At 46.1% G+C, this 26,890-nt stretch overlaps 1 protein-coding gene across 2 annotated transcripts in view; it reads right to left on the bottom strand.

The window, feature by feature from the left end:
• The window catches only part of LRRC1 (leucine rich repeat containing 1), a 111,236-nt gene extending 84,589 nt beyond the window's left edge, over positions 1 to 26,647 (bottom strand). The window contains exon 1 of one of the 2 annotated variants that reach the window (XM_080388687.1): positions 9,631 to 26,647. In XM_080388687.1, the coding sequence (XP_080244813.1) occupies positions 9,631 to 9,789 (159 nt within the window). In that variant the 5' untranslated portion in view covers positions 9,790 to 26,647. The remainder of the gene's footprint in view (positions 1 to 9,630) is intronic. The other variant, XM_080388688.1, reaches the window with a different exon arrangement.
• Positions 26,648 to 26,890: the final 243 nt, after the last annotated feature.

The raw sequence follows: 26,890 nt of genomic DNA on the forward strand, positions 1-26,890 counted from the left end.
TAATTCACAGTGCAGCACAGCACAGCCATCCATCACGCAGCTGATGACTCTGTATCTAAATGTTACTGGAATCAGCTGATGAATTTCCTCTCAAGCCATGAGATTCAGCAGCAACTGGTGATGGACCATGGTATGCAGACTTCTGCCCACCTACTAGGTGACAAGCCAGCAAATGGACAACTGCTCCATGCAACTGAGGTCTCTAATTCTGTCTTCACATGTGTCATGGCAAAACCAGAAGTGCTACAGATTTTTGGCATGATGAAAGACTGTTTCACATGCCCAAACCATGCTTGTAGAATACGCTGAAGCTGTACTTTGGTCTTGCAGCATCCTAGAACCAACTTTGTCATCGTGACTATAAAGGCAAGATTGCATACAAGATGACATTCAAGCAGGAATCCATACAAAACATTAATAAAACTACTAGGTTTCATGACAAGAGAAAGTATTAATGAAAGATCACATTGCATGGGCACGTAGTCTGAACCAAACCAGACGCTGCGACTGCTGTTGCCCCCTCCAATGGATGCTTTAAAGGCCGACATGAAGGCTCAGCCAGGCAGAAAGGTTGTGGAGAAAGGGTCTAAAGGAGACAGAGCAAAAATTATTAAATGATGCCTCACTAAATCTGGCATTCAACATCTACCCACTGCATTTCTGGACCCTATTTTCAAAGCACCTGTCATTTTCTGAACTACAACGATGGGCCAATTGCAGGTTCTAGTCTCGGTTGTTACCATCCGTTTTAAAAAATGAACAAGGGACTATCCACTCTCAAAAAACAATACACTGCAGCACTGAATCAAAACGCTGCTCTGCCAAGCGACGTATTGAACAGGTTGCCTCACACTGTTTCCCAGCAAGCAAGGATTTACTTTCTCTTTTATGTCGATTAAGCAGAGGCAACAAAGGTTAAAGAGCACTTGATGCCATAGCCATTAAGAGTACAGTGATGGAAGGGACTATGTCTGCCTTTAAGAGAGGCCAGAAAACATCTGCTACAACAAAATATGGATTCATTGCAGTTAAATGCATCTGCCATTTGGAGAAAAAAAAACACAAAAACAAACAACAAACACAGATTTAATCTCACTAATGAATCTGTAGCATGCATTTTTCCAGTATACAACATCGTTGGCAGGAGGCAACATTTTTTTTTTAGGCCAACTGATATAATTAGAAAAATAACTCTATGTATAATCATAACATTTATTTTAGAGCTAGAGATGTATAATCTTTGCACAGAAACCTTGTCTTACGTGTGTACATCACATGGAGAAGGGGATGCTACTGATTTACTACAACAATACACCCCCTTACAGGAAAAAAAAAAAAAGTTAAAAGTATTGAAATATAACCACCCAATTACCTTCCCCCAACTGAGGTCAAAAATCAGTAGAACTCAGCTGTCACTACAAAAAAACTGCCATTAGAAAATATTTAAAACCAAGCAGACTTCAAAATCTTCTGAACAATCTCAAGGACATTAACAGGGAAGTCACACTTTGTAGGGGAGACCAGACCAAGTTCTCCCTCTGCTCCCATCAGACTGCAGTCTTTCAAATTTGATGTCAAAAGGTACAGTATTTTCCTCAAGTCTTAAGCAATACAGAAGAATCCAGAAAAGATGAATCTGGAAGCTAGCAGAAAAAATAGAGATACTTATCTGGCAATCAACTTATTTGGAGCCTTCAACACCACGTTCTGTTCAGAGGGTTGTTAATATAAGAATCCTTAATGTTGGTTCTCTAAAAAACATTATTTATTTTACTAATTCAAGCATGCACTGCACCTACTACTAATTGACTATGCTCACAAAAGATTTTTACAAAAGGTAAGTATTCCCAAAACACTGACGTTGTAAAGCTGCCGGTGTTCTTGGCAGTATTTTACATAGCATTTGTCATACTTGCAAAAAAAAAATCTTAAACTTTCAATAAAACTACCTTTACTGTGTGCATACAGTCTACTTCAGTTTCCACACAGTGGCACAGTTCTGTCTCTGACATTAACTGGAAGTATATGCTTGTTCAAACTGTATCATAGTATTTCTTCAAGGATTTACAGCAAGATGTGCAAAACTACCATGGCCTTATCAATGTTAAAAGTAAAACTCAATTGAACATTTGAGGGTAACTAAACAGTGGAATATGCCTGTTCTCTATAGAATCATAGAACAGCTGAGGTTGGAAGGGACCTCTGGAGATCAGTCTACCCAAACCCCTTGCTCAAAGCATGACATCTAGAACAGGTCACCCAGGACCATGTGCAGTCAGGTTTTGAGCACCTCCAAAGATGGAGGCTCCACCTCTCTGGACAACCCGCACCAGCGTTTGGCCACCCTCACAGTAAAAAAAAAAAAAAAAAAAAAAAAATTGTTTTCTTATTTTAGACAAAATTTTCTGTGTTTCAGTCTCTGTCCATTGCCTCTTACAATGTCACAGGGCACACCTTTGAAGAGTTTTGCTCTGTCGTGTCATCTTTACACCCTCTCACTGGGTATTTATATTCACCAGTAAGATCGCAGGAGCCTTTTTCTTCTCAAGGCTAAACTATCCCAGCTCTTTCAGCCTCTTCTCATGACAGATGCTCAAAGCCCTTAATAGTCTTTGTGGCCCTTTGCAGGACCCATTCCAGTATGCCCATGAGGGAGTACTGCTGGCTCATGGTCAACTTGTCCACCAGGTCACCCAGAGCCTTTTTCTGAAAAGCTGCTTTCCAGATGGTTGGCTCCAAGCCTGTACTGGAGAACAGTTACTCCTCCCCAAGTGCATACAGGGCTTTTTATTTCTCTTTACTGAGCTTCATGAGATTTCTCTCTGCCCCTTTCTCCAGCCTGTCAATGTTCCTCTGAATGGCAGCATAAACATCCTCCTTATCAACTACCTCCAAGGAGATCCCTGAACAAGCCAAAATCTGATTCCTGAAGTGTGATGCTGCTTTTTGCACTGTTTCCTCCTCTTAGGATCCTGAACTCCACCATCTCACGGTCACTACAGCCAAGGTGACCATGGTCACTACAGCCACTACAACTCTGACCTTCGTATCTCAACCTGTCCTTTCTTGTTTACGAGGGCCAACAGAGCACCTCTGTCCATTGACTCCTTGATCACCTGCGTTACGAAGTCATCAATGCACTCCAAAAAGCTCCTGGATTGCTTAAGTCCCGCTGCATCATCCTTCCAGCAAATGTCAGGGTGGTTCAAGACCCATGTGAGGACCTGGGCCTACAAACATGAGGCTTCTTCCAGTTATCCAAAGAAGGCATCATCTACTACTTCTTCCTGATCAGGCAGTCTACAGCAGACACCCAAAACAATGTCACCCACTAATCCCAACCTGCTCTCAGCTGGCCCATCTCCAGGCAAAGCTTCACATATCCCTACGGCTCTCTCACGTAAGGGCAACTCCCCCTCCTTGCCTGTATCCATCCCTTGCAGAACTCCAGTCACGGGAGATATCCTACCACGTCTCTGTGATCCCAATGAGATCTATAAATTTTGAAAAAGGAAATAAAGCTTCTAGGTGTTTACAACTTAAGAAGGGACGGTTACAACCCATGAGTTAAATTTAAGGAGAAGTGTATGGTATCATTTCTTTCCATAGCAGATTACTGCCCACTGACCAAGCAAGCATCTTTCAGGCTTACGGTTGCATAATGGGAGAACAGTGAAATTTAGCCTAAACGGGGCTTTTTTTCCTGAGAAAGAGGTGTGGTTTGGGAAGAACAGAGGTACTTTTTCTTCATGAGCTTTCACAAGATTTTGGTATGATAACAGCACCCTGGTTTTCAACACTACATGTAATGAGATACAGACACTGCCCAAGTCGAACGCCAAGCAGCAGCACACCATCAGCTTCTCTAACACAAAAACTGGGGCATGGGAGGAGACCAGGGTTTAACCAGGTCTCTTGGAGAAGGGGTATCACATCAATCAATTAACTCTACAGAGAAGCTTTAGCATGCAACACCAAGAAAAATTACAGATGACAGGTACAATCTGTAAGCGCAAACAGAGAAGTGAAATGATTCAGTTGCATCAAATCAGGTTTACAAACAGCACATAATACAGACAAACTCTTCCCAAAAGAAGAGTTCAGCAGAATCTTAAGCCAAATTAAGTGCATAGCAAAAAAAATAATTTTCAAAGTTTTATGTATTGGAGTTTTCACATAAACAACATCTGCAAAAAGTCTCACGGGAAAGTGGTCTTTACCCTTTGAGTAGAACAAGTGCGCAGCAGCAAGATAAAACCGCAGCAAAACAAGAGTCCCTAGCACCGACCAATGCGAAGAATGCTAATGATGTAACATAAAAGCCAAAATATAATACTGCATTCAAAGGTTCACAAGATATTCCTTTTACCAGTGGAAAAAAAATATGCTGAGATCCAGTTTTGTACTGCAAATTCTATGCACTGAGAAATTTAGTTGACAGGATGTACTGGCCCTTAAATTCTCATGTACAGGAGTAGGAAACAACATTTCATCAACTGCAGACTGATATATAGATTTGAAAGTATTTTATTTTGATCTGATGCTTTTCATTAGAGAACCTATTGAAATGCATCACGCAGAATGTACTGTTTTCTTCTATCAAAGCAATTTGCCAGAAAGCCCACTCTTTGGTGAAGTATAGTTCTTGACATGTAGCAAATGATATACTACACACCACAGCTTGAGTTGAAAAAGCCTTCAAGTTTTCATTTGTAAGGAAAATAAAAATGGTCCAGATTTAGAAAAAAACAACCCCCAAACTACACTTTTAAGTCTCTCCATGCACACTGGTGACCACATACTATGTTTTTTTCCCAATCAAATCAAATACAACAGAAGGCACTTAGGATCCAACACAGGAGAAGGAATTATTTCAGCAAGTTAAGAGCCACGCTCTACCACTGGCCCTATACAAAGCCCTTCCTTTTGAGACCGAAGGGTGCAGCTCTTTAATTTGTCTTGTAAAGCAGAAGTGGTGAGAAGCATGCTGACAGCTAGAAATTGCTGTTCTGTGGGAAAACAACCACATCTGCCAAGAAAGACTAGAGAGACCTCAATATTGTGGAAAACCACTAGCAGCTTAATAGTACACAGCCTGCTCCCTCCAGCACATCCCACCAGGCTGGCTTATCCTGCAGGAAGGGCAAGAGCAGAAGAGGGAACCTGGGAGGCAGCAGAAAGAAAGGAGAAAGAGCAGACTACAAAGAACAGCTGGGGGAAAAAAAAAGTTTGCAAGGGCAGTCAAGAACCCAGCATAGAAGGAACAGGAGAGGAAGCAAAGAATCAGAAAAACAAGGCAGACAGAGCTGTTTAGGTCAGAGGAAGGAAGCAAGATCCTGAAACCTCAAGGACAGGGGAGGATGGGAAAGTATGAACACACAGGGCAAGGAGTCTGAGACATCAGCCTAAGGACAGACGAAGGTCGTTGTCAGCATTAAGCACAAGTTCTCCATCATGTAACTGGGGAAGGGAGGGAAGAAGGGATTCAGAGATCCAGCAGGGCAGTTAAGGAGACCTGAGGAACGAATCAGTGTACTGACATGGGAAACCAAAAGGACCCCTGTGCAGTAGCAAAATAATGTAAAAAAAATTGTAAGTTAGTGTACAAATATAAATAATTAACTGGTATTCCTGAAAGGCTGACAGGTACAGCTTAGGGAAAAAAACAAACAAACAAAAAAAAAAAAGAAAACAACAAAAAAAAAACCAACAAACAAACCAAACACGGTACTTGTAGGGAAAAGGGGGTCAGAGAAAAAGAGTTCTTTTCCTGGGCCACATATGCATTAACACATAAGGGAAGAAACAAGGGGAGGAATGGAAATAATGGGGGCTAAAGACATCTCCCTCTGCTTCCGGGACATTTCTTTTCAAGTGTTTTCCAGATGAACCCTTCCTGCTTCTCTCCCCTTAGAAAGAGGTGAAGAATTCTACCACAAATTTTGGTCTGCCAACACAACAAAAATAAACCCAACCAAGTGATTCTTCTGAAATAATTCCAGCATATTTCTTGTTTCTCTTCTCCTCAGGATACTTCAGGTGACTCTCATGATTTACAATGCAATATTGCCGGGCCTTTCTGCTAGTCCTTTCCCATAGAGACAATACAGCAATTCTTTGTCTACTGTCTTTTGAAGGGATTTTTGTGTGTTTTCTCTGTTGGGTTTTTTTTTGTAATAACCTAACACAGATCATGCTCTACTGTCCCCTAGAATAATAGGGGTTTAAAGTACACTAGCAAAGACTGTAGATTAAATAAAGCCTAAGACTACTTATGTACCTGGAGTGTATTCTTATACTGGTGTATTGGAGAAAACCAACCAACCACCTTTCATTGATCCTTAACAGAAACGAGAGCAGGAAGAAACAGGGGTGAAGGGGGGATGCGTGTGCATCCAACACAACTTGCCCCACCAACTTCAGAAAAACACAGCAAGTCCCTGTATTCCAACATGCCACTTGCTGAAATTTATCTGCCTCAGAAGGCTTTACCTTTGAAGGGATGAAAAAAAATTGCAGGAGCGGAAGGAAAGCCGATGTCTAGAGATAAAGCCATCATCACTGTCTCGGACTTGCTGCATGGCAAAGCTGGGAAAAGAACTCGGGAATATCTACTTGGTTTCAGAGGAGTATTACAAGACCTCCTGCCTGCTGTAACTGCCGTTTCAGACCACACCGGCCCACACAGGGAAGACAGACTCTGAACTACCAGAGCAGGGCAGCAGAGGTGGGATTTTCCACACCCACTCAACTATGGCAACTTCTGCTGCAAGTCACAGCATCTACAGGGCTATTCTTCTTCAGCATTTCAAGGTGAGCCGTTACAGCAGCAGTTTCCTAAGGCGGATCGCAACCATCTCAGTGACACAAACACCTTACCTGTGTTACGGGATACATTACAGCATCAGCACAGCTCACAGATGATTCACCTGGAATCAGCACAGATCACTGTGAACTTCAGGACTTCATCAAGTACGGGAAAACAGCTAACTAACCAGCCACTGAGAGTTAATTAAGCAAGTCTCCTGACTTGCTTAGGCCTGAACTGAGCCCAAAACCAGTCTGATTTTGTATTACTGCCTTTATACACATAGAGAAGAAACTTAATGGAGCTAAGGTAAGACTAATCTAGTGCATTACACTAGATTAAGAGCCTAATGACCATTAAGATCTATGCTGGCCTAACAGTTTGTTAATTACACACCCTAATGATTTCCCTCATGTTTTCTCTACAAGTGGTATGGTGTACCCCAGCTTTTTATACTTATTCCCAATTCTGTATCTGTACTTTGCACTGACGCCACCCTTTTAATGTAAAGGGGAATTAACAGTGTACTTTGTAGCCACCTTCCACAGCAACATCTTCCACTACTGTCCTGAACCTGATTCCTATAGTAAAATTTTTAAAACTATTTGCTGGTAGAAATGTTAAACAGGGCTATTCCCATCTCTTTCCACCTTCAATAGATCAGTTTCACATCCAGGACTGCAGCTGTATTTTTGTACCTGAAAATCCTTCAGAGTCAACACTTACCTGAGATAAGGGCACTACGTTCCATTTATCAAAAAACATTAATAAGGAACTGACAAGGAAAGTTCATAGGTCTGTGCAGGAAGCCCTAATAAAAATGCCTTCCTGCATTGCTGACAAGGCACAAAGTACTCAGGACAGATACAAGTATGTTTCTGTGGTTGTATTTCATCAAATTCCTCCTAGTCCAGCTAAAAACCCACAAACATATTCCTACAGTATATTTAGGCACTCCTGTAATCTGATCCATGCACATTAAAAAAAAAAAAAAAAAAACAGAAATCTTTCTAACTTCAACTTTTGCTTGATTCCACTGCAATGCCAAGAAGCCCAGGTTGCCTTTTTTTTTTTTTAACCCCTCAGCTATTTTTTACATGCATGTGACTTAGCATGTACTCACACGTAAGTAATGAGAAGTGGTCTTTTTAGCCATCAGAGGACAAAAAAGGCTTACATTATGGTTCAAGGAAGAGGAGAAACAATGAACAGTTGCACTCTATTAACAGAAATAAATACGATAAAATACCATAAACAACAGACATCATTGTGCAAATGTGCACAGAACCAGTTTGTGGTGTATTTTCTTATATATATTTTTTTTTTTAAAGTGCCATAGGTCTCAATGGGATTTCAGTCACAGGCACATTTGATACCTCTGCAATAAGATGCGTACAAGCCCAAAAGTCAACACGAAGAAGAAAAGTCTAGTACAAAGAGGCTCCCGCGTCTAATCTATGTGCAAAGCCAGCAGAAACTACTGGAAGTAAAAATAGCACAGAGAGAGGCTGTGTAAACCAGTTTTGCTCTGCTTCAGAAGGATAAAGAGCTCAGTCGCAACAAGATGCAAACTCGCACCTGGGTTTTCCAAAAGAAAACGCCTAATGCAATACATCAGTTCAACTGAACACCTTCACTAGTGTCTGGAGGAAAACCTCTCCACCATGACTACTCTTGCTACACTGAGTGAAAAAACAGTTCATGTGAGTGAACCAAGTTTAGCAAAAGAAAAGTAAGACTGTGTAAGTTTTGGTATGAACAGACCAACTTTGATACAGGTGGAAACAAAGGTGCTTTTGAAAATTCTTCTGGCTAGCAAGTTCAGTTTCTTGGATGCCAAGTTAGAGCTCACACACTTTAAAGGCGCAGCTCCCAGATAACTCTTCCCCTGCAGCGCCGAACTCTACCAACCACAGCTCACAAAGGTGTCCAAAGTTTAAAGAGGAAACACCGAAAAATGCCGGTGGTTGATCAAGCCAAAAGCCAAGCACTCCTCCCACTCGCCCCACGCCCGTGGATCCATCCCCACAGTGCCTCACCGCCATCGCCCATCGCCCCGATGGCGTCCCTCCAGCAAGGGCCAAGCCGGCCAGTGCCACTGGCGGGTGCCACCTCCACGCTGCACCACCACACTGAACCAAAAGCGAGTTCACCTCTGACAGCTACCAGAAACGCGTTACGCGCAAAAATCTGGCTGCGTGTTTCGGGCAAGAAGCAAAGCACTGCCAGCTGTGCAGGGCTTGCACCGAGAAAAAGCAAATGCTCATTCGCCTCTCGTGGTTTTGCACGATGAAGTTTCGGGGAGCGGAGGCAGGCACGGGAACGCTGCTATCTGCTGGGGGGGTGCCCTTCCCTCGTAGGGAGCAGATAGCATCTATCGAAAGGAGAAAAAAGGGGAGGGTTTAATACCCTCCAAAGTCTCGCAATTCCGATGACGTGAGCGTTAATCACGACACACACTCCCGTCCCGCGGCTCCAGCCCCAGCACCGCTGCCCTCCCACCGGGGCGCTTCCCCCGCCACACGCGGGTCCCCCGGTTTCGCTCGTGAAAGCCCGTTTCCCACCGGCCGGCGACGACATGCGAAACGCTGACCCGAGGCTCCGGCTCCTCCGTTCACCCCCGGGGTCACCGCCACAGGCTGACGGCCCCAGCCGCCCCTCACCGCGGCCTCGGGGCGGGCGCGGGGGCGCCTCATCCCGCCGGCGCCGGGCCGGGGAGCTCGGCGGACACCTGCCGGGGCGGCTCACCTGCGGCCCCCCGCCCCGGCGGCGCCGGGACCGGCCGTCCCGCCGCCGGGGCCCGCCCCCCCGCTCCCGCTCACCTTGGGCAGCTCGCGGAGCTGGTTGGCGTCCAACAGGAGCTCCTCCAGGCTGCGGCTGTAGCGGTAGATCTCCTCGGGCACGGCGGCCAGCGAGCAGTGCCGCTTGTCGATGGACTCCACATGGCGGTTGCACCGCCACAGGGGGATGCAATGGAACATCGCCCCGCCGGGGGGGCGCCGGGCCGCCGGGGGCCGCGGGGCGGGCGGCGCCGCCGCTCACCGCCGCCCCCGCCTCCCCGCCGGCCGCGGGAGCCGCTGCCCCCTCGCCGCCGCCGCGCAGTGCGGGTCCCGGCCAGCCGCCGGCGGCTACCCGCATCCAGCGCGCCGCCGCCGCCGGCGGGAAGCGGCCCCGGGCGAGCGCGGCGACCCCGGGAGAACAATGGGCGGGAGCCGGAGCGGAGCGGGGCGGCGGGCGGCCCTACTGCTCCTCGGCGGGCCGCTGCCCTCCCCGCAGGGGCATCGCGGGGCGCCGGGCGCAGGGCTGCTGGCGGCCGCCGCGCATTCCCGCGCCTGACCCGGAACACGGGCGGCCTCTCCCCCTCCCCTCCTCCCCCGTCCCGGCTGACATCAGCGGGGCCGGGCCCTGCCGCCCCGCCCCGGCCCGCCCCGGCCCCGGCCCCGGCCCGCCGGCCCGCCCGGGGAGGCGGCCAGCCGCCCGCACCCCCGCCGGCGCCGTCTCGCCCCGGGGAGCCGGGGGCGGGCGCCCGCACAACTTTCTGCCAAGGAGGAAGCCGCTCCGGCACGGAGTTTCCCCGGCTGGAAGTGTGAAGCCCTGCCCCGGGGCGGCCCCGCTCCGCGCTGGGCCCGGCGGGGCCGGGGGTCCAGGGGCGCAGCAGCCGCCGCCGCGCAGGGTCCCCTGCAGCTGCCGGAGCCCCCTCGGGCCGGATTTGCCGGCGGTGGCGGGGGTCGGGGGGTGCGCTCGGCCGGGCGGTGTGCCGCGGTGTGCAGTGCCGGGCAATGCCGCCAGCCGGGTCGGGCCGCTCGTTTCACCCGCGTTCGGACACGCTGCGCCCTGCGGCGCTCGCAGACACCGCCCGGCGGGGTGCGCGCAGGCTGCGCTAGCGCTCTCCTCCCGGTTGCTGGCACGCAACGCTATCTGGACAGTCGTGTAATAAAACGTATGGAACGCTGGCTAGGTGCGGTGGCCGTGGATGGTGTTTTTTCTCTGCATTTCTGTGGTATTAAAAAAAAAAAAATATACTATCACATTGCTGTGGTATTAAAAAAAAATAATCAATATACTGTCCTCAAGGCTTTCTGAAATAAGGTTTTAAAACCCCACTTCCAGCAAAGGTCGGCCGGGTGAGCAAAGGTGAAGAGGGCGGCAGCTCTGCCGGCGGCTGCGGGCTCCTGTGGCCCTGCTCCACGCACTGCTGCGTGGGGCCGGGGCCTGGGCCCAGCCGCAAAACCCAGCCCTCGTTGTTCTGGTTGCATAACAGCAATTCTGTAATCTACACAGTGACATAAAATACTTTTGAAAACCGGCAATTAACATCAGAGCTGCTCTTGAAATACTGCTAATTTCTTGCATAACGATAGCTGGGTGCAGGTACAGGAACAGGGGAGAGGGGGAACCTTGTGGTCGTCTCTTCTTCAATCCCCGTGCGGTAATGACGGTACTTAATCTTATAAAGTTGCACTATATTTATGGTTGGTTTATTCTTAAATCATCTGGTAAATCTTGCAAGCTACACTTGTTTAATTTCTGTGGAAATTGCAGTGATCTGCCTATTTCTGGTTTTAGAAAGGACATTTTGGCAGCTTGTGTACTGTTCCTCTTTGCTAACCTACAAAACAAGAAACTTTTAAAATGTTACCATTTTCTTGGAAGTATCTTAAAAAAAAATAAATGGCCAGAACCAACAGCTTCTTTCTTCAATCATTATATCCACTAATTACAAAAAATATGTGGAACCTCCCAACATGTCTAAACATGTAAAGAAATTGCTGGCCTGTGGGGAAAGAACTGTAAATATTGCTGACCTGGTAACAACTGAACTGAAGTGGTTTTCTAGAAAGCCACAGGAAGCGATCTCACTTCTGACCATGCCATGATTCAAAAATGTGTGCTGGAGAGAAAGGGTCAGCATTTCACCTCAGAGGGCCATGACTGGGTTTCTGACTTAATTTTCGTCCGCTGCAAGTGTACAAATCATTTACAGCATACACAGAAAGAAAGCTGCAGTTGATCTTTTCCATCCCACACTTGAAAATCATTACCTAATGGTATTCTGAGCAGGGCTTGGAGATCAGTTCCTTCAATATATCTGCAATATTTTGAGGCAAAGACTCCCTCTGCTCCTGCGGTACCTGTGCAGGGAGGGTTCATAAATGTGTTCACATGTGCTTGGAAACGGGGCCGGCACATGCCAACGCTCTCAAGCCTTCCCAGCCCCAGAGCAGGAGATTAGATAACTACAAGACAGGAGAAAATCAAATAAAGGTGTTGCACCTTGGCACAGAGCTTGGCAAAGGCAAGGATCCAGAGGCTGGCCAGCAGACCTCAGAGGTGGGGATGAGGAGGACCACCTCCACCACACTTTGCGGGTCCCAGACAGAGCAGCCCAGTGCTGCAGATACATATCTTCCAGTTACTGCTGAGGATGGTCCTCCCTGAGGGCAAGCACGGGGGGGGCAGGTTCAGAAAATAAAGCTCCTCATGGCAGCTCCAACCCAAACTCTGACACAGGAGGTGTCTTGAACTGGACGCAGGGAACACAGTGCTCTCAGCAGAGACTACCTGACACCTCCAACCAAGATTGCCTTGCCTAAATTCAACGACTATTACAGCTCCTCGGTGCCTTTATTCCTAGGGAACCCTCTGGAGAAGAGGGCCTGCTGGGGAGGTGTGCAGCAGGGCATGTGGACACAAGGGCTGCAGCTGACTGCCCCCAGTACACTAAAGACGTGCAGTTGTATATGGGACTACATCATAGGGATGGGGTGACATCAAAGCATTTAGAACTGAAGAACGATGTGACAAAGTGCCGAACAGAAGGCTGAACGAGTTGACTCCTGAGGTTCAGCTCTTAAGAACAGGCTCGTGAGTGGCACCTCAGGACCTCCCGTGCACTTTCTGCTCGGCTGGAAGCATCCACGTTGTCCCACAGCTGAGTCTGACACCAGGCAAGAGCTCCAGCGGTGGCATCTGTGGGAGGGATTTCATGCCAGCTTCTGGTGCTCTCTGACCCACCGTCTTCTGCACCATTTGGGAGCAATGCTCAGCACACCCTCCAGACAGAGAGGGCTTCAGATTCCAGCACACTGATCTGTCTGGAGGCTTGGAAACAGTTTGAGCCTTCCTTGCATGACACAGACACAAAGTTTGGCATGAGCTGTCACTTCTGCAGATGCTGTCAAGACTTGGTCTCGCTGTGACAAGTCTAGACAGTAACAGGAGGACGGCAGTGACTATCGGGTGAGTCTGTGTACTTTAATGAAGGATGAGGCAAACTCACGCTTCTCATGAGTGTCAGGGAGTCCAGGGGACAGAGTGATGGCAAGAAAGCTTAATACTTACTTACGAGATCTGCCTTCACCAGCTGACACTCAATATAAGGATAAAGAGCCGCTTTGCCTTCTTTGAGATGGGCAGCTACTGTCATGGGGTCTTTGACAAAATCTTTGGGAGTTTAGGACATCAAATCATTGCCCCAGTGGGCCTCATCCAAGGCACTCATGAAGATATAGCCTGAGACTATGGTATGGAAACAAGCATCAAGGAATCCAAAAGGCAGACCAGCACCTTTGTTGAGCAGACAGTATTCTCACAGCAAAAAGCACCATCCTGAGCAAGTAAACCTTTGGTCAGTGCAATGAGTTACTAGCCTCTATTGTTGTGCTGCACCAAGAAATAGCAGAAATAAAAAACACTTCCCTAAACCAAGGAGACACCAATTCTGTATCCTGTGTGGCCAGAAGAGCGACCTCATGCCGGGGCAGGTTTTGGTGGCAGCAGTCCTAGAAAAGGGGTGGGAAAAGAGAAGTGAGATACCATAAAGTAACTAGAAGCTATAGCCAGGCAGGCAGAAATTGTGAGCAAGCAAAGGACAGCAAATTGCCAAGGTTCATTCTAACACACACCTGACAACCTTCTTACTTGAGGCCAGTTGTGTCCCCCGGGGGCAGGAGAAGCCTTGGCCTCTCTGACAGTAGCAGTCCTGCTGCATTATGCACTTCCACGGCAAGCCAAGGTGTGGCTCACATGCAAAAGGAATTAAGGTCTGTTGCTCTCCCAGTTCTGCAGGGGATTACCTGGCTCCAAAGTGCCATTTGATAACTACTTGGTCTGTTTCACCTTCTTTTGGGTTTCTTGAGCTTTGCTATTTAAATCTTTCCATTCCCACTTTTTTTTTTTCCTTCCTGTTTAAGTACTTCTAGAAGTATTTTAATACTTTTATATATTGGTTAACTGAATTTTAGTCACTTGGAACAATTTAATATTATTTTTATGACTCTCTCAGCAATGCCAAGAACCTTCAAGCTGTATGAAATCTGTAAGAGAGGTGATGCCACTACCTCTTCTGCGAAAGCAATGGATGAGTGTGACGAGCAGCTTTGTGCTTCTTTCCTGGCAGGCTGCTTTCCTCAACCTCGAGTGGACAAGGTCAGACTTCTACCAACTCTGCTTCAGAGGGGAACAGATGAAGTCTGCTTTCACCGTGATACAGCATTTCACATTTCTTTCTGTCACCCGCACCGTGATCAGGCAACCCACGTCAGGTTTTGTGGCAGTCACTGTTGTCCTCCTTAAGCGGTGTTAAGGTGCATATAACAAAGGTCGCGCCCCCAGTTATTCGCAGCACATACACAGCAGGAGAAGAGCAAGCCCTCCTGCATGGGATTGCCAGCGAGGATGTCTTGCATGCAAGGGATCACCCTGCTGAACAGGTCAGGGTTTCCAGGGCTCTCTGTTGGGAACGACAGCAAGGGTACCAGTTACACATACAGTCACATCATAGCTGGAATCTGGGAGACAGATCATGACCAAAAAATTAATGGTTTATAGTCTGTCAAACAGCCATCCTTCAATCACTACCAGTCTGGTCTGGGTATGCAGCCAAGAACTTCAGTGCTGAAAATCTCACTTTCTCTTTCTAGATACCATCATCCTGTGTGCTTCTGAACAAAAAATTAGGTTTATGTGACTTTTATGGAATTCAGACAATGAAATGTAAGATATAGATAAGGCTGGACTGATCTCGGGAGTATTCCTGGAAGTCATTGTTTGGAAGAAGCGAGAGCAAGGTCACGCTGCAGCTCTCCCTCCTTGGCACAGCTCAGACAGAATTGCTTTCTGGCTTGTCAAAAGGCAATTCAAGCAAACACCACCAAGTTTTAATTTGAGATTCTTATGAAAAGCCCTAAAGCAAGGATATCCATGGGCTTGGGTGAATGCAGAGGAGCTTAGTGCTGCTACAAAGAAAGCAGCAATATTCAGAAAAACTTAACAGTAAAGTACATTGTGGGGTAGAGAGAAAAAAAAGAGAATGGATGGAAATAGATTTTGCATCAGCACAATTTAAGTAGTTCATACGGCTCATAGTTCAAAACTCACATGAATTAACACTAGGAAAAATACAACAAATGATAATAAAAATAAAGCAGGCCATGTTCCTGAAGCCTTTTCTGCATTTGGGGCTTCTTTCCTCTCACAGTCAGATTTCCTGACCCTCATTAGAAAGAAAGAGATGCAGTTACAGAACACAGAGAAGCTGGGACAAAACAAGAAGAGTACAAAGGGAGAAAGACCCAAGTACTACAGGCAACGGGACCAATTTTGGGGATAATAATCTAACCAGCACTCGACTGCTGCTGGAAGAGTAGTTACCCACCCCCTCTGAACAGCTTAAATGGGAACAGTACTGAACCCCCAGTAACGGCACTACAGCCTGCAGAGCTGCTGAGAGCCGGGCCCAGCAGGGTGCTGGAGTTCATTAGCGCTGACATACTTCTCTCTGCTCAGTTGTACTGGCTGAGGACTCTGGTCACATTTACTCTCTGGTTTCTATTTAAATTGTTTAGAAGGGGTTTGTAAAAGCAGCAGGTAGATGTGACTATAAAGCACTCCCCTAATGATTACAGACCTATATATACAATTAAAAACTACGGTTACATCATCTCAAGTGCCACATCTACAAAGTTTCTGTTTGTCTGAAATAACTGACATAGAATAATATTAATATATTATTAGTACAAAGGCACATCTCAAGAGTTGCAAGGAATTATTATAGCCATAACGCCAAGCTCAAGCAGCACGTGCTCACGGCAGTGCATTTAACACATTCACTGTGGTTTTACAGCATTATAAATAGCAATCACTGAGCAAAAGCTGCAGCATCTCTTCTCCTCTCCACCCCCACCCCCAAACGAATCGCTCACGATAACGTCAGCTTTTATTTGAACACAATGAGCTGTAATCACATGAGGTATTACTCTGATTTAATCCTGTTTGCTTCAGTTTGGTTTGTAAGGAGTGGCCAGTAATATGTGGTTGCATCGTGTCCGACGGTTTCTTATTTCACACAACTTTCAAGGGCTGACACCCCTCATCTTCTTTGGCCGGAAGAACAAAGCAATGGGTTCTGGCAGGTAAGGAGAAGAGATATTCTGGTGGCTGGGATGGTTTTTCTCCCTTCTTTTTATTTTTTTCCCTCCCGGTCGCTGGGCTGGCTGTCACAGCTGATGGATAGATTCTGAGCCTCAACCATTTTTTCAGGTTTTCACTATTTTCAGCTGGTCCAATACAACCAGATACAATCTCTCGCAGCAAATTTTGCCTCTCCAGCCACCATGAAGAGAACAAGTAGAGACACGAATTCAGGTCTGTGTTTGTTTTTTTTTTCAAATCAGCATCTCAGCATCATGATATAACTAAATACCACTTGACTGTGTGTAGCTTGATGTTGTTTCCCATAGCCAACAGAGACAACTGTACTGCTGGATTTGGTATAAAATAAAAAGGCAGATACCAGCATGAGGTAGGTCACCCTGCCCATCAGCCCAGCCTGGTGGTTTTGGTAGGCACTAAACCTCACCTTCATTTCATGCCGTTTCATTATCTTTATCCCCTGAATGATGAGACACCCTGCGCTGGTTTTGGTTGGGATAGAATTAATTTTCTTCACAGGAGCTAGTATGGGGCTATGTTTTAGATTCGTGCTGGAAACAGGGTTGATAGCACAGGGAAGTTTTTGTTATCGCTGAGCAGGACTTACCCAGAGCCAGGGTCTTCTCTCCTCCTCACCCCACCCCAGCAGCGAGGAGGCTGGGGGAGCACAAGAAGCTGGGAGAGGACACAGCCGGACAGCTGATCCCAGCTGACCAAAGGGATATTCCACACCGTATGATGCCGTGCTCAGCATATGAAGCTGGGGGAAGAAGGAAGGGGGGACATTTGGCATGATAGCATTTCTCTTCCCAAGTAACCGTCACGCATGTGGAGCCCGGCTTTCCTGGGGATGGCTGAACACCTGCCTGCCCGTGGGAAGCGGTGAGTGAATTCCTTGTTTTGCTTCACTTGCACACATGGCTTTTTCTTTACCTATTAAACTGTCTTTATCTCAGCCCACAAACTTCACTTTTTCCCCCAATTCTCTCCCCCATACCGATGCAGAAGGAGTAAGCGAGCAGCTGTGTGTTGCTTGGCTGCCGGCTGGGGTTAAACCGCAGCAGATCCCCAGCTTCCAGTGGGCTCTGAGCCAGGTTGCATTTGGCATCATGAGGGTTGAGGGTCAGGAGGAGACACTGTCTCTGTTGGGGAAGCTGGGCTGATGCAGGGTGGTGCCAGCACACAGGCAGGAATGAGGAGCATCACTGTGTGTCAAGAACTCGTATCAGGAGCATCCTTACAGCCCATCATTTCACATACTGATTGGTGGACCTGGAGAATGTTTTACTGATGGGAAGCAGAAGCAGCTAACACTGGTGCTAACATAAATTTGACAACAATGAAAAATACTTTGACTGGCTCATGCTTTTTTTTTTTTTTTTTTTTTTCCCATGTTGTTCCTAATTTCCTTCTTCCTCTCATCTTAGCTGGAAGAGAATTTTAATGCCCTTAGAGTAGTCCAATGGGGTCTTATCTACAATTACACACACATACAATTCCACATTTATTAATCATAAATGCAAGTTTAACGGTGAGTCTACTCCACCAATTTTCTATAATGGTTATTTAGTTTGTACAATGCATGTTAATTAGGCAGTTGTATTTCAGTGACTTTTACGATTTCAGCAAGTACCAATGTGCTCAGTTAAGAATGTGGGTTTTTTTTAAGAAAGTATTGAAATTAATTTGTAGGAATCCTCGCATGGAAGCACCATCACCCACCATGGATACTACTCACCTTTCAGTACATGATGTCCACTATTTCTTCAGCCATCATGCAAACGCAGATCTTTAGCCTGGATGTTTATTCAAGTTTTACATTCTATATTTCTGTCTGCAGTTTTTAGCACTTCATCCAGACACCCCTCAGAGGCACAGGCTAACAGGAGACCAGACAATGGTGGAAGGGAAACCCAGCCAGCTTCAGCGTGCTGGTTGCAGCCACATAGTTGGAAAGAAGCAGCTTGTAATTTTGAAGCCTACACATCTGTAGCACCATGCCGCACAGGGCGCCAGGCTCTCTCGGCTCATTGCACAGGTTTGAATTCTCATCCCCCTGAAATCCCAGTCCTTGCTGGGGGCTCGCTTGGTTTAGGCCATTCGGATATGTCAGTGCTTTCAGGTTTAGGAGCCATACAGATGGGGTTGTCACCAGGTGGAAATGCTGCTGGAATATGGGCTGCCCCGAAGAAACAGACCCTACTGAGGGCCCCCTTTCCTATGTATCGCTTTTCCCCCAACTTTCCCAACACAGCCATGCACATCCATGCAAACAGTCTTCTTCCCAGCAGGAAGGACAAGCTGCTGTCAAACAAAATCTCAGCAGACGGTTGATCCCAGGATACAGATGTTGGCCTAAAGGAGATCTGGCTGGATGATGTGGTTTTTCCTCAATTCTTTTGTTTCCCTCCTCCTCCCTGTCTTTCTCCAACAGGACTCACATGAGACTACATTTATTTTCTGGAAGGTAGGAAGCCCTGTGCTATATTCTGAATTAATCTTAGGGCTGCAAGCTGAAAAGAAGGGAAGCTGAGAGGACACAACAACTATAAATGAATCCAAAACCAAAAAGCATCTTGCCCTTTCTGGTTCCTGGAGACATACTGTAAACACCAAACAGGCAGCTTCTCCTCTTGCACACAATGCCCAGCTGCTGCAGGTTTCCCCATCCTTGTTGGCCTCCCTGCTAAACTTCCTCAGCCAAAATTCCACCCCCCGACCAAAAACAAAGCCCCTTTCTTTACACTTGGAAACTTCCCTGGGAAGGAGAAAGGCACCTTTTCTCCTTCTGTCATCAGGAGCCATGGGAAGAGCTGATAATCTCCATCGTTAGCTGGCCCTGTACTTCCTTTTGTAAGATCTAGTTTCTGCTTGCTTGCAACTTCCCCAGACTCCAACTGTCAGGATAATGTTTTCTACCTTATGTGTCTGACTCAGACTTGGGTATTTTTAAGAAAGTTTCAGCTAAAATGATGAGCTGGTTCTAAGAACACACTTACCAGAAAATACGCTTCTGTACTGTGAAAAGAGGCACAGTAATTCCGCTACTGTGAGCATTTGCTTTGGGAAAAAAAAAAAAAAAAAAAAAAAGAGTCCTTTTAGCAGAAAGGGCCGCTGAGCAGAGAGCTCAGCCTCCTGTCACCAGCATTCCTTTTGCTGCTATAGCCATGAAACTTATCCAAGATTCCTCTAAAAAGAAAAAAATAATCAGTTCACATAGGCTCAGCAGCATGTGCACCTAACAAGCCTAATATTTAGCAGCTAAAAATTCCCCAAATCCTCCGTGGACTCAGTCTGCTCTGTGACGTGCTGCCAGGCTGCCCACGTGCCCCCCAAGAACGGTGGGAGGGCTGGGGGGGCCTGTCCACACTGGGGCAGGGGGAGAAAGGGGGCTGTCTCCACTGAGGGTGGACACAAGGGGCAGGGGCTGTGGGGGACAGTAGCAGGGGAGGAGCAAAAGGGAGGGGGCAGGAGAAGGGGGGAGCAGTCCCCAGAGGCACAGACCCCAAAGTGTCCTCAAGAGCTGGACCCCAGGGCAGACACTGGCAATTCCTTCCCAGACAACCTGGGTCTGCTGGCGGTAGTGGGGCTGCCACCCCCAGAACCGTGTTTCCAGCAGCAGGTGATGTCCTGGGGCACCTTCCAGGGCCTTTTCCTGCAGCGGAGTCCCAGCAGCATCCCACAGCCGGGATGTGCCGGGCTCATGGGGTACCCTCTGCTACAGAGGTGTCTCACCAGCACAATGCTGGAGCAGAGGAGCCCTCGCAAAGTGCTCCCTGCAAGCACCAGCCAGAGCAAGACACCGGTTCATTAACCAGCTGAAGCACAAACAAAATTCCTCGCAGATCTGTTGTTAACATAGCAGGAATTTTTCTCCATATAGGGGATAACAGCATGCCACCTGTAGCCTGGTGTGGCTGCTCAGTCAGTGATCTGGGACACAAACCACCAAACAGGAGAGAGTCACAATGTTTGCTCAGCCTTGTCCCATATTATAGCATCTCAGGAAAAAAAAAAAAAAAAGAAGGAAAAAAAAGGTTTATTTTGAGTTCAGCCTTACAGGCTGCATCCACACTGCTTATTTTGAGGCAGATTTGATGCCTGTGCAAGCTACTTTGAGGACTGCTGCCATTTCTCAAGAGGTAAATCCTGGCTGCACCCTCAGCTTTAAAGGGCTCTGCGCTTCTCTAACGAGCTGTGTTACAGTTCAGCAGCTTCCATCTGTCTTGTCAGTCCTCTTGGCATCCAGCAGAAAAAAATGGCCCCAGCTCATTCCTAGAAGGGACTGAGTGTTGCCCGCTTGATGAGCAGATATATTTGCAGGCAGCCTGAGTAAAAGCTGCTTAAAAGGAAAATGTGCATGCAAGGATAAGGTTTCCCAGCCTACATGAATGTAGGTGTATCTCTAAATGGACACAGATCAATTATTGTTTTTAATTTCAGCTGCATCTAGGCTTCTGTACTGAGAAAGCAAAATGCTTTCTTTGCTGTAAATCTATGGTTTGCTGCTTGCAAAACCGTTAACCTCTTTTCAGCGCTCCAAGTCAAATCTCCAGTTTTGCAATGACTAAAAGCAGCACCCCACATTTTCCAGAGGTCTTCAAAAGCTGCAAGAAGAAAGAGTAGGCAGATGCCCCAAAATCACAGTGGGCTTCAGCTCTCAAGGGATGACCATGAGCACCAGAAGGAAAACTGTTGGTCTCTGACCTCAGAACACAGATGCTGGACTCCAACTCCGTTTCTTCTTCATCCATATTCTCCACCACTGTTAGCGTGGCTCACAATGCCCTTCAGAACAACAGAAAAGGACCAGTAAGTCTTCTCCTCCAAGACGGAAAAGGCTGAGCAGACCACAGGCTGCCACCAGTTCCTAAGCAGTTTAGAAGCTGAATTTTCAAGAGGGAATAACTGAGATGCACCATCAGCATCATTAGCCTAAGGAGAGCAGCTTTCACAGCAGTATCACAGTTTCTAGAGCAGAGGCATGATATTTAATATTTATTATATTTAGATATGATCTCTCGCACCAGGATTGGAACGAGCTCATTTCCAGTCAACCATAATCAGGTCCTTGGCTGCCAGCACCTCTGGAATGGGAGGACTTCTGCAACACGTCCTCTTCTGAAGATGCTTTTAACTCCTCACTGTGTCTGCAAAGCAGTCTGCTCCTCCTACACTCTGCTACTTCCCCAGTTACAGAAACATCAGCATGGTTTTGGGGTTAAGGTAACAACATTGTGACAAGCACCATGTCATCCAGATCGGCTGTGGTGGTTTTATCTCTGTCCTCCATCTTCCAAATCATTCTCTTGGCTCATCTGAATGTTAGGTTTGTTTCAGAGTCCAGAAACCAGCACGGTTACTGATCCGGGAGCAAATCCCAGGACTCAGAGTCCTACCAGGAGCACCCCAGGTTTCTGCCTGCCTGGGCAGCTCTGGGCATGTGTCCACTTCCACAGGGGGCACGACGGCATGCACAGGGGGTGAGCGAGTTTCCATGAGGATCTACCAGTCCTGCAGAGCTGTGCAAGGAAAGATAACACATTCCTCTCTTTTTCTGAAGCACTCATCCAGTGCTGAACCACTGAAAAGAGACATTAGATAAATAAAAGAGACAAGTAGATAAATAAATGCATACCTGGCCCCAGTCACCTTAGGAGACTTCAGCAGCTACAGAAGCCGATTCCTGCTGGAGATATGCCTCATGTACCAGCATGGTAGGAATGAAACTACCATGCTGGTGCATGAAGTGTACATATCCAGTGTAAGTATGCCCATTTATACCAGAAGGAGAGTTTTCTTTATGAGGGAAAGAAGTCTAGCCTTTATGTTTCTACTGAATTTGTCCTAATTTCACAATTTCAAACAAGTGTTCACAGAGCACAAGCTGACCCCATCTTGGAAAGACAATGTGGTTTAACAGCAGCTTAAATTAGAGAAATTAAAAGCCAGAAAGCAAAAAGAAGTAGATTTTCTTTTTCTTGAAACTTCAGATTTAAAAACCCCAACAAAAGAGATTTTCATTAACATGTTTTCCATGTTTCATGAACAGACATGAAATCCACGTGTGGCTACAGACAACCTTTGCCAATCTTTCTGCCAGCTCAGATTTTTATAAGTTGTTGGAGAGTGTCTGACAAGCATGTCAAATCATAATCAGAAGACAGGAATGTTTGGCAACAAGGATGGTGCCATTAGAACTGCAAGACTGAGGAGGCTGGTTGAGAGCTTTAGCTGCAGGGGTAGCTCCGGATGAGAAACACCCTCCATGATGGTGCAGGCAGGGGAGCCTGCAGCAAAGGAAAAGTGGGTGGTGATGGTTCATGAGCTGCAAGAGAAAGCAGGCCTGAGAAAAAGCAAAGTGAAGCTCTCTGGGCAGGTGTAGCTACGCACAGGGTGTGATGACCTATCGCGGACAAAGTCTTCGTGGGATGAGATCAGGACTCCTGTAAGCAGAGGGATACGCCCTTGGGAATTTGCAGAAACTTTGAAAAAAGAAAGCCGCAGTCAGAATCCACAGTAAAACCCACAATAAATGCACAAAGGTAGCCCTGGAAAAATAAAGAAATGTAATGAACTTCTTGGTGTTTAGGAATGCAAGAGTCCTGCAAAGCAAGCTGTTACATAAATCAGAAAAAGAGAGATGGAAAAAGGAGCAGATTAAATACATGTTCCGCATCCAGTAGGAGTTTAATTACCTTGAGAAGTGAAACCGATTCCATTGCTTTATGGGTGGTAAGCTTGGAGTTTGGCAATACCCAATGCACACAGAATATTTTTATGCAATGCTCTGCAAACTGTCAACAATGTGGTTTTCCAGCTGATCAACCTTTGCAGACCTTTGAAAATGAGGACATCCAGTGGCTGAACGTTATAACTGGGATTTTCATCAAGGATTTAGGTCTGGGGTAGAACCTCAGCAGTTATGCCAAATTTCTGCCCTTCAGAGAGACCTGAAGTAGGTCATGTGTAGAATAAAGGCTTTTACAGAAGCCCTCTGCACGGGGGTAAATTCCACTTAATTAGAGGGCTCAAGGTTGTAACAAATTGTTTGAAGCAGGATCAGTAAGTATCACCCAGTAATACTTAGAATATTGCTTCACCTTTCTCTCTTTGCTTCCCTGTGATCATAGGCTCATGCTTTTATTTATATTATTAACAAAAAATAAAAAAAGGCAAGCAAGCTTTCAAATCCCATCACGCTTCTAGTTTGGCCTCTAAGTCCCTTATTTTGTTACAGATGGTAAACATGGCTGTGAGTTTTAGAAACTCTTAGCACCTAACCAATCCCTCTGGAACCAATCAGTACAGCAAACATTGCACACCACGCTTTTAGTAATTTATCCTTAGATGCACCAGTTTGAATATTTACACCCCACTCCTATATTACTATAATACTTAAAGACCAATTGCAGCAATTAATTGCGTTTCCAAACACATGTTGTAGGAGAGGAACTAAAATATTAATAAATGAAATTAATGCTTTCCTGCCATGAAAGAAATTGCAACAACCAATAACAATATAACATTCCAATACAATAATATTGTGCCTTGTGCAAACTATAGCAGAAACAGAATGAAAATATGTAAAAATCAGAGTTACATCTAGAGGAAATGGGCCACTGGAGCTTTTGCACATATACAGGCCACAATTTCCCCTGGGGAGAGGCCATACAATATCACTGTCTGCAATAAGTAGTCTCATCCAACGTTAGGCACTGAATTTGGCGGCCAAGAATTGCAGAATTGTGCTGAGTTTCCAGGACGAGCTGAGTAAGGCCAGTGAGCAGAAACCCCCTTACCTTCCCCCAAAGTTGAACTAGTATCTCTTAGGATTGTACCTACACACCCCAGAGTAAGCCCTCGAAGATTTGCCAGGTAGCCCTTTGTATAATTCATAGCTCTGAACCAAGTACTGAAAACGGGGAATAAGAGCCCCCCGACCTCTGCAGCGTGGCACACACAGCGCGGGTACGAGGGCAGAGACTTGTGCCGCCTCCACCTTCTGCTCACGTCGCTCTTTCCCACCTAGGCTGATTGTGGCTCCCAACCTGCTTCTTTGCTCACCCTGGATGCGAGATGTCATTGAAGTTTAAGCCTAAATCTAGGCAGCTGCAGTCCTGTCCTGCTCCCCCCTGCTCGCTCTCGTGCCCACTAGCACTAACGCTCACACAGGCACAATATAAGCAGTTCGGGGAAGCTTATTCAGCTGGAAACCAATCCAGCCATCCTGAGTAGTTGTATCAGCTCCCTGAACCGCTTCAGTTTCCTATTCCATGGGACAAGTACCAATTTGATATAATTTTCATCATCTGCATGTTTTTAGACTGAGGCTTCAGACTTTCAGTTTAAGCTTAAACCACTAGACAGTCAGTTAAGTTAGGCTGGTATCACCGTGTCAGAACCCAAACCCAACGCCCTTGCAATCAGCAAAGGAAAGGGTATAGCCCTGAAATTCCCCAGCAAGACAATTCTCTCTTGCTTTGCCAGGGCTCTTGCAGCTGAACACAGTCTGGACCACTTCTCGGCAGGCTTCAGGTCACTTTTGGCTGTCCTAAGCCACTCTTCAGCCTAAACCTCTCTAATTGCAGGCTTCTGCTGAAAAAAAAAATGCTCTTTGGCTTCCCGTCCCCGAGCTCTCCCGTGCATTCTTTGCAGAAGTGGGGTAAGAGCAAGCTTGCTAACCCTTTGGGAAACCAAACCAATATGAAAAACACAAAAAAAAATACAAGGCTTTTATTTCCTTGGCTTTGAATGTGGAATCAACATAGCATATACTACATGAGCATTAGACCTGATTCAAAAAAGGAGGTGGAAATGTTTGCTCAGCAATTTGGGACTCTATTTTTACCAATTTGGCTCACTGCTAAGTCAGAAAACACTCAGCTTGGTGCGAAGAAAGGGCCAGGAACATACAGCAAGAGATGGGAGAGTGACTGTGGCAATGCCAGTTTTGATCAGCTCACATTGCTATATCTTAGACTTAGAGAATTTACAGCTTTATTATTTGGGAACTATATTTAGAGTTTATATGGGAAAAAAAAAATTGGTGCACAAGAAGCAAGCTGGGCCATCCCAGGAACCTAACTGTCTTTGGAGGAGAGCTGTAGTTTTCAAAGAATGACTCTTCCAGGCTTACAGCACATTCTTCTTCTCTAACTTGGGGCTTATGAAGAGCAGAATGAGAATCTCATCATGGATTTCTCACACTTATATTAAAAGTTCTTGAATGAAAGGCAGTATTTGGGGTGGCCATGCCTGCTGGCTAACAGCATATAAATTCCTGCTGTCTTTCACATAGTGCAATGTGGAAGCAAAGAGCATGAATGAGAAATCCCCCATTGGTCTTTGTGTTCTCTGCCTTTCTAATATATATTTTCTGGACCATTAGTGTCACACTCAGCTACTTATTTGATTTTATGTATTGGTAAAAGTTACACTGTTTTGGGAACAGAGGCTTAAACTAGTGCACTAAGCAAAGTCAAGGTTCCCAGTCAAACTGAATTACCTGAATTTTCTCTTTGTTCCTCCACAAAGGTAATTTTAATTACATAACCTTCATAGCACAGCTTGTGAGGAGCAGCTAAATTACAGACAGCAGGCAGGGACAGGTGGGGAAAAGTGGCTTGGAGCTCCAAGAGGTGTTGCAACCTGTGCTGTAGCGCAAGAGAATTGGCGAAGCAACTGAATATCATCAATACCGGGAGCTTCAGGGCTCTTCTCTTTCTACAACAGCACTGGTAAGATTTTAATGCAGAGCCCCTACCAGCTCACAAGAACTTAATCCTCAAATTAGAGAGATCTTTTCAATTAGCTTAGTCAGATGGCTAGATTGTCCAGGCTTTATATAAGATATCCGCATTTCATAGAATTCATTGTGAATGCTATCACAAAGCATGTACTTATTTCTCCGGAGGCTGCCTCGGATTACATGTTGACAAATTATATATTGACAGATTATATGGTGACAAGCAATTCATTCTTCCATTACTTTCACCAGTCCATCAAAGACAGAAAACCCACTGTACGCAGGCTGAAAATGACAAACCACCTACATTATTCCCTCTCATGTGTCTAATTTGCTTTCAAATGCCTGCTTTCAGCTGTGAAGCACAAGGGGAAAAACATTCTTATCCTTTCTACTCCAAGCGTAAGGGGAAAAAAACATGTGTGCGTAAGTACTCTGAGGAAAAAAAGCAACAGCTAATATGTATTTTGATTTTTCCAATAGCACAAAATTTACTTAGCCATTATTGACAGCAGAATCAACCTCAGATATCTGCGGAGGTGACTAAATACTCTCCCTCCTGCTGCTCTCTATGGCATCAAAACTATTCTTTTCAGTTCAAAACATTCAAAAAGTTGTGTAGTACCCATGCCCCATCCTCCACAGAGTAAATAAATAAATAAATAGGTAAATAAATAAATAAATCCATATTCTCCCTTTTCAGCGAGCTAGATGCTACACCACCATCATTTTCTCTGCATCAGCCTGAGCGAGTGATCTGGATCAAACCCAGCTGTCTGTAATAAGACAGAAAATACAAGGCAGAGAATTGCTGCCTGTTTCCTGCTGAGGTTTAAAAATAGCGGGGCAACATATACTGTGTTTTGAAGAGATTCATCTATACTTTTACTAGAGCGGCTTGC

This window comes from Falco punctatus (genome assembly GCF_963210335.1).
Source record: "Falco punctatus genome assembly, chromosome: 5".
Classification (NCBI taxonomy): Eukaryota; Metazoa; Chordata; class Aves; order Falconiformes; family Falconidae; genus Falco; species Falco punctatus.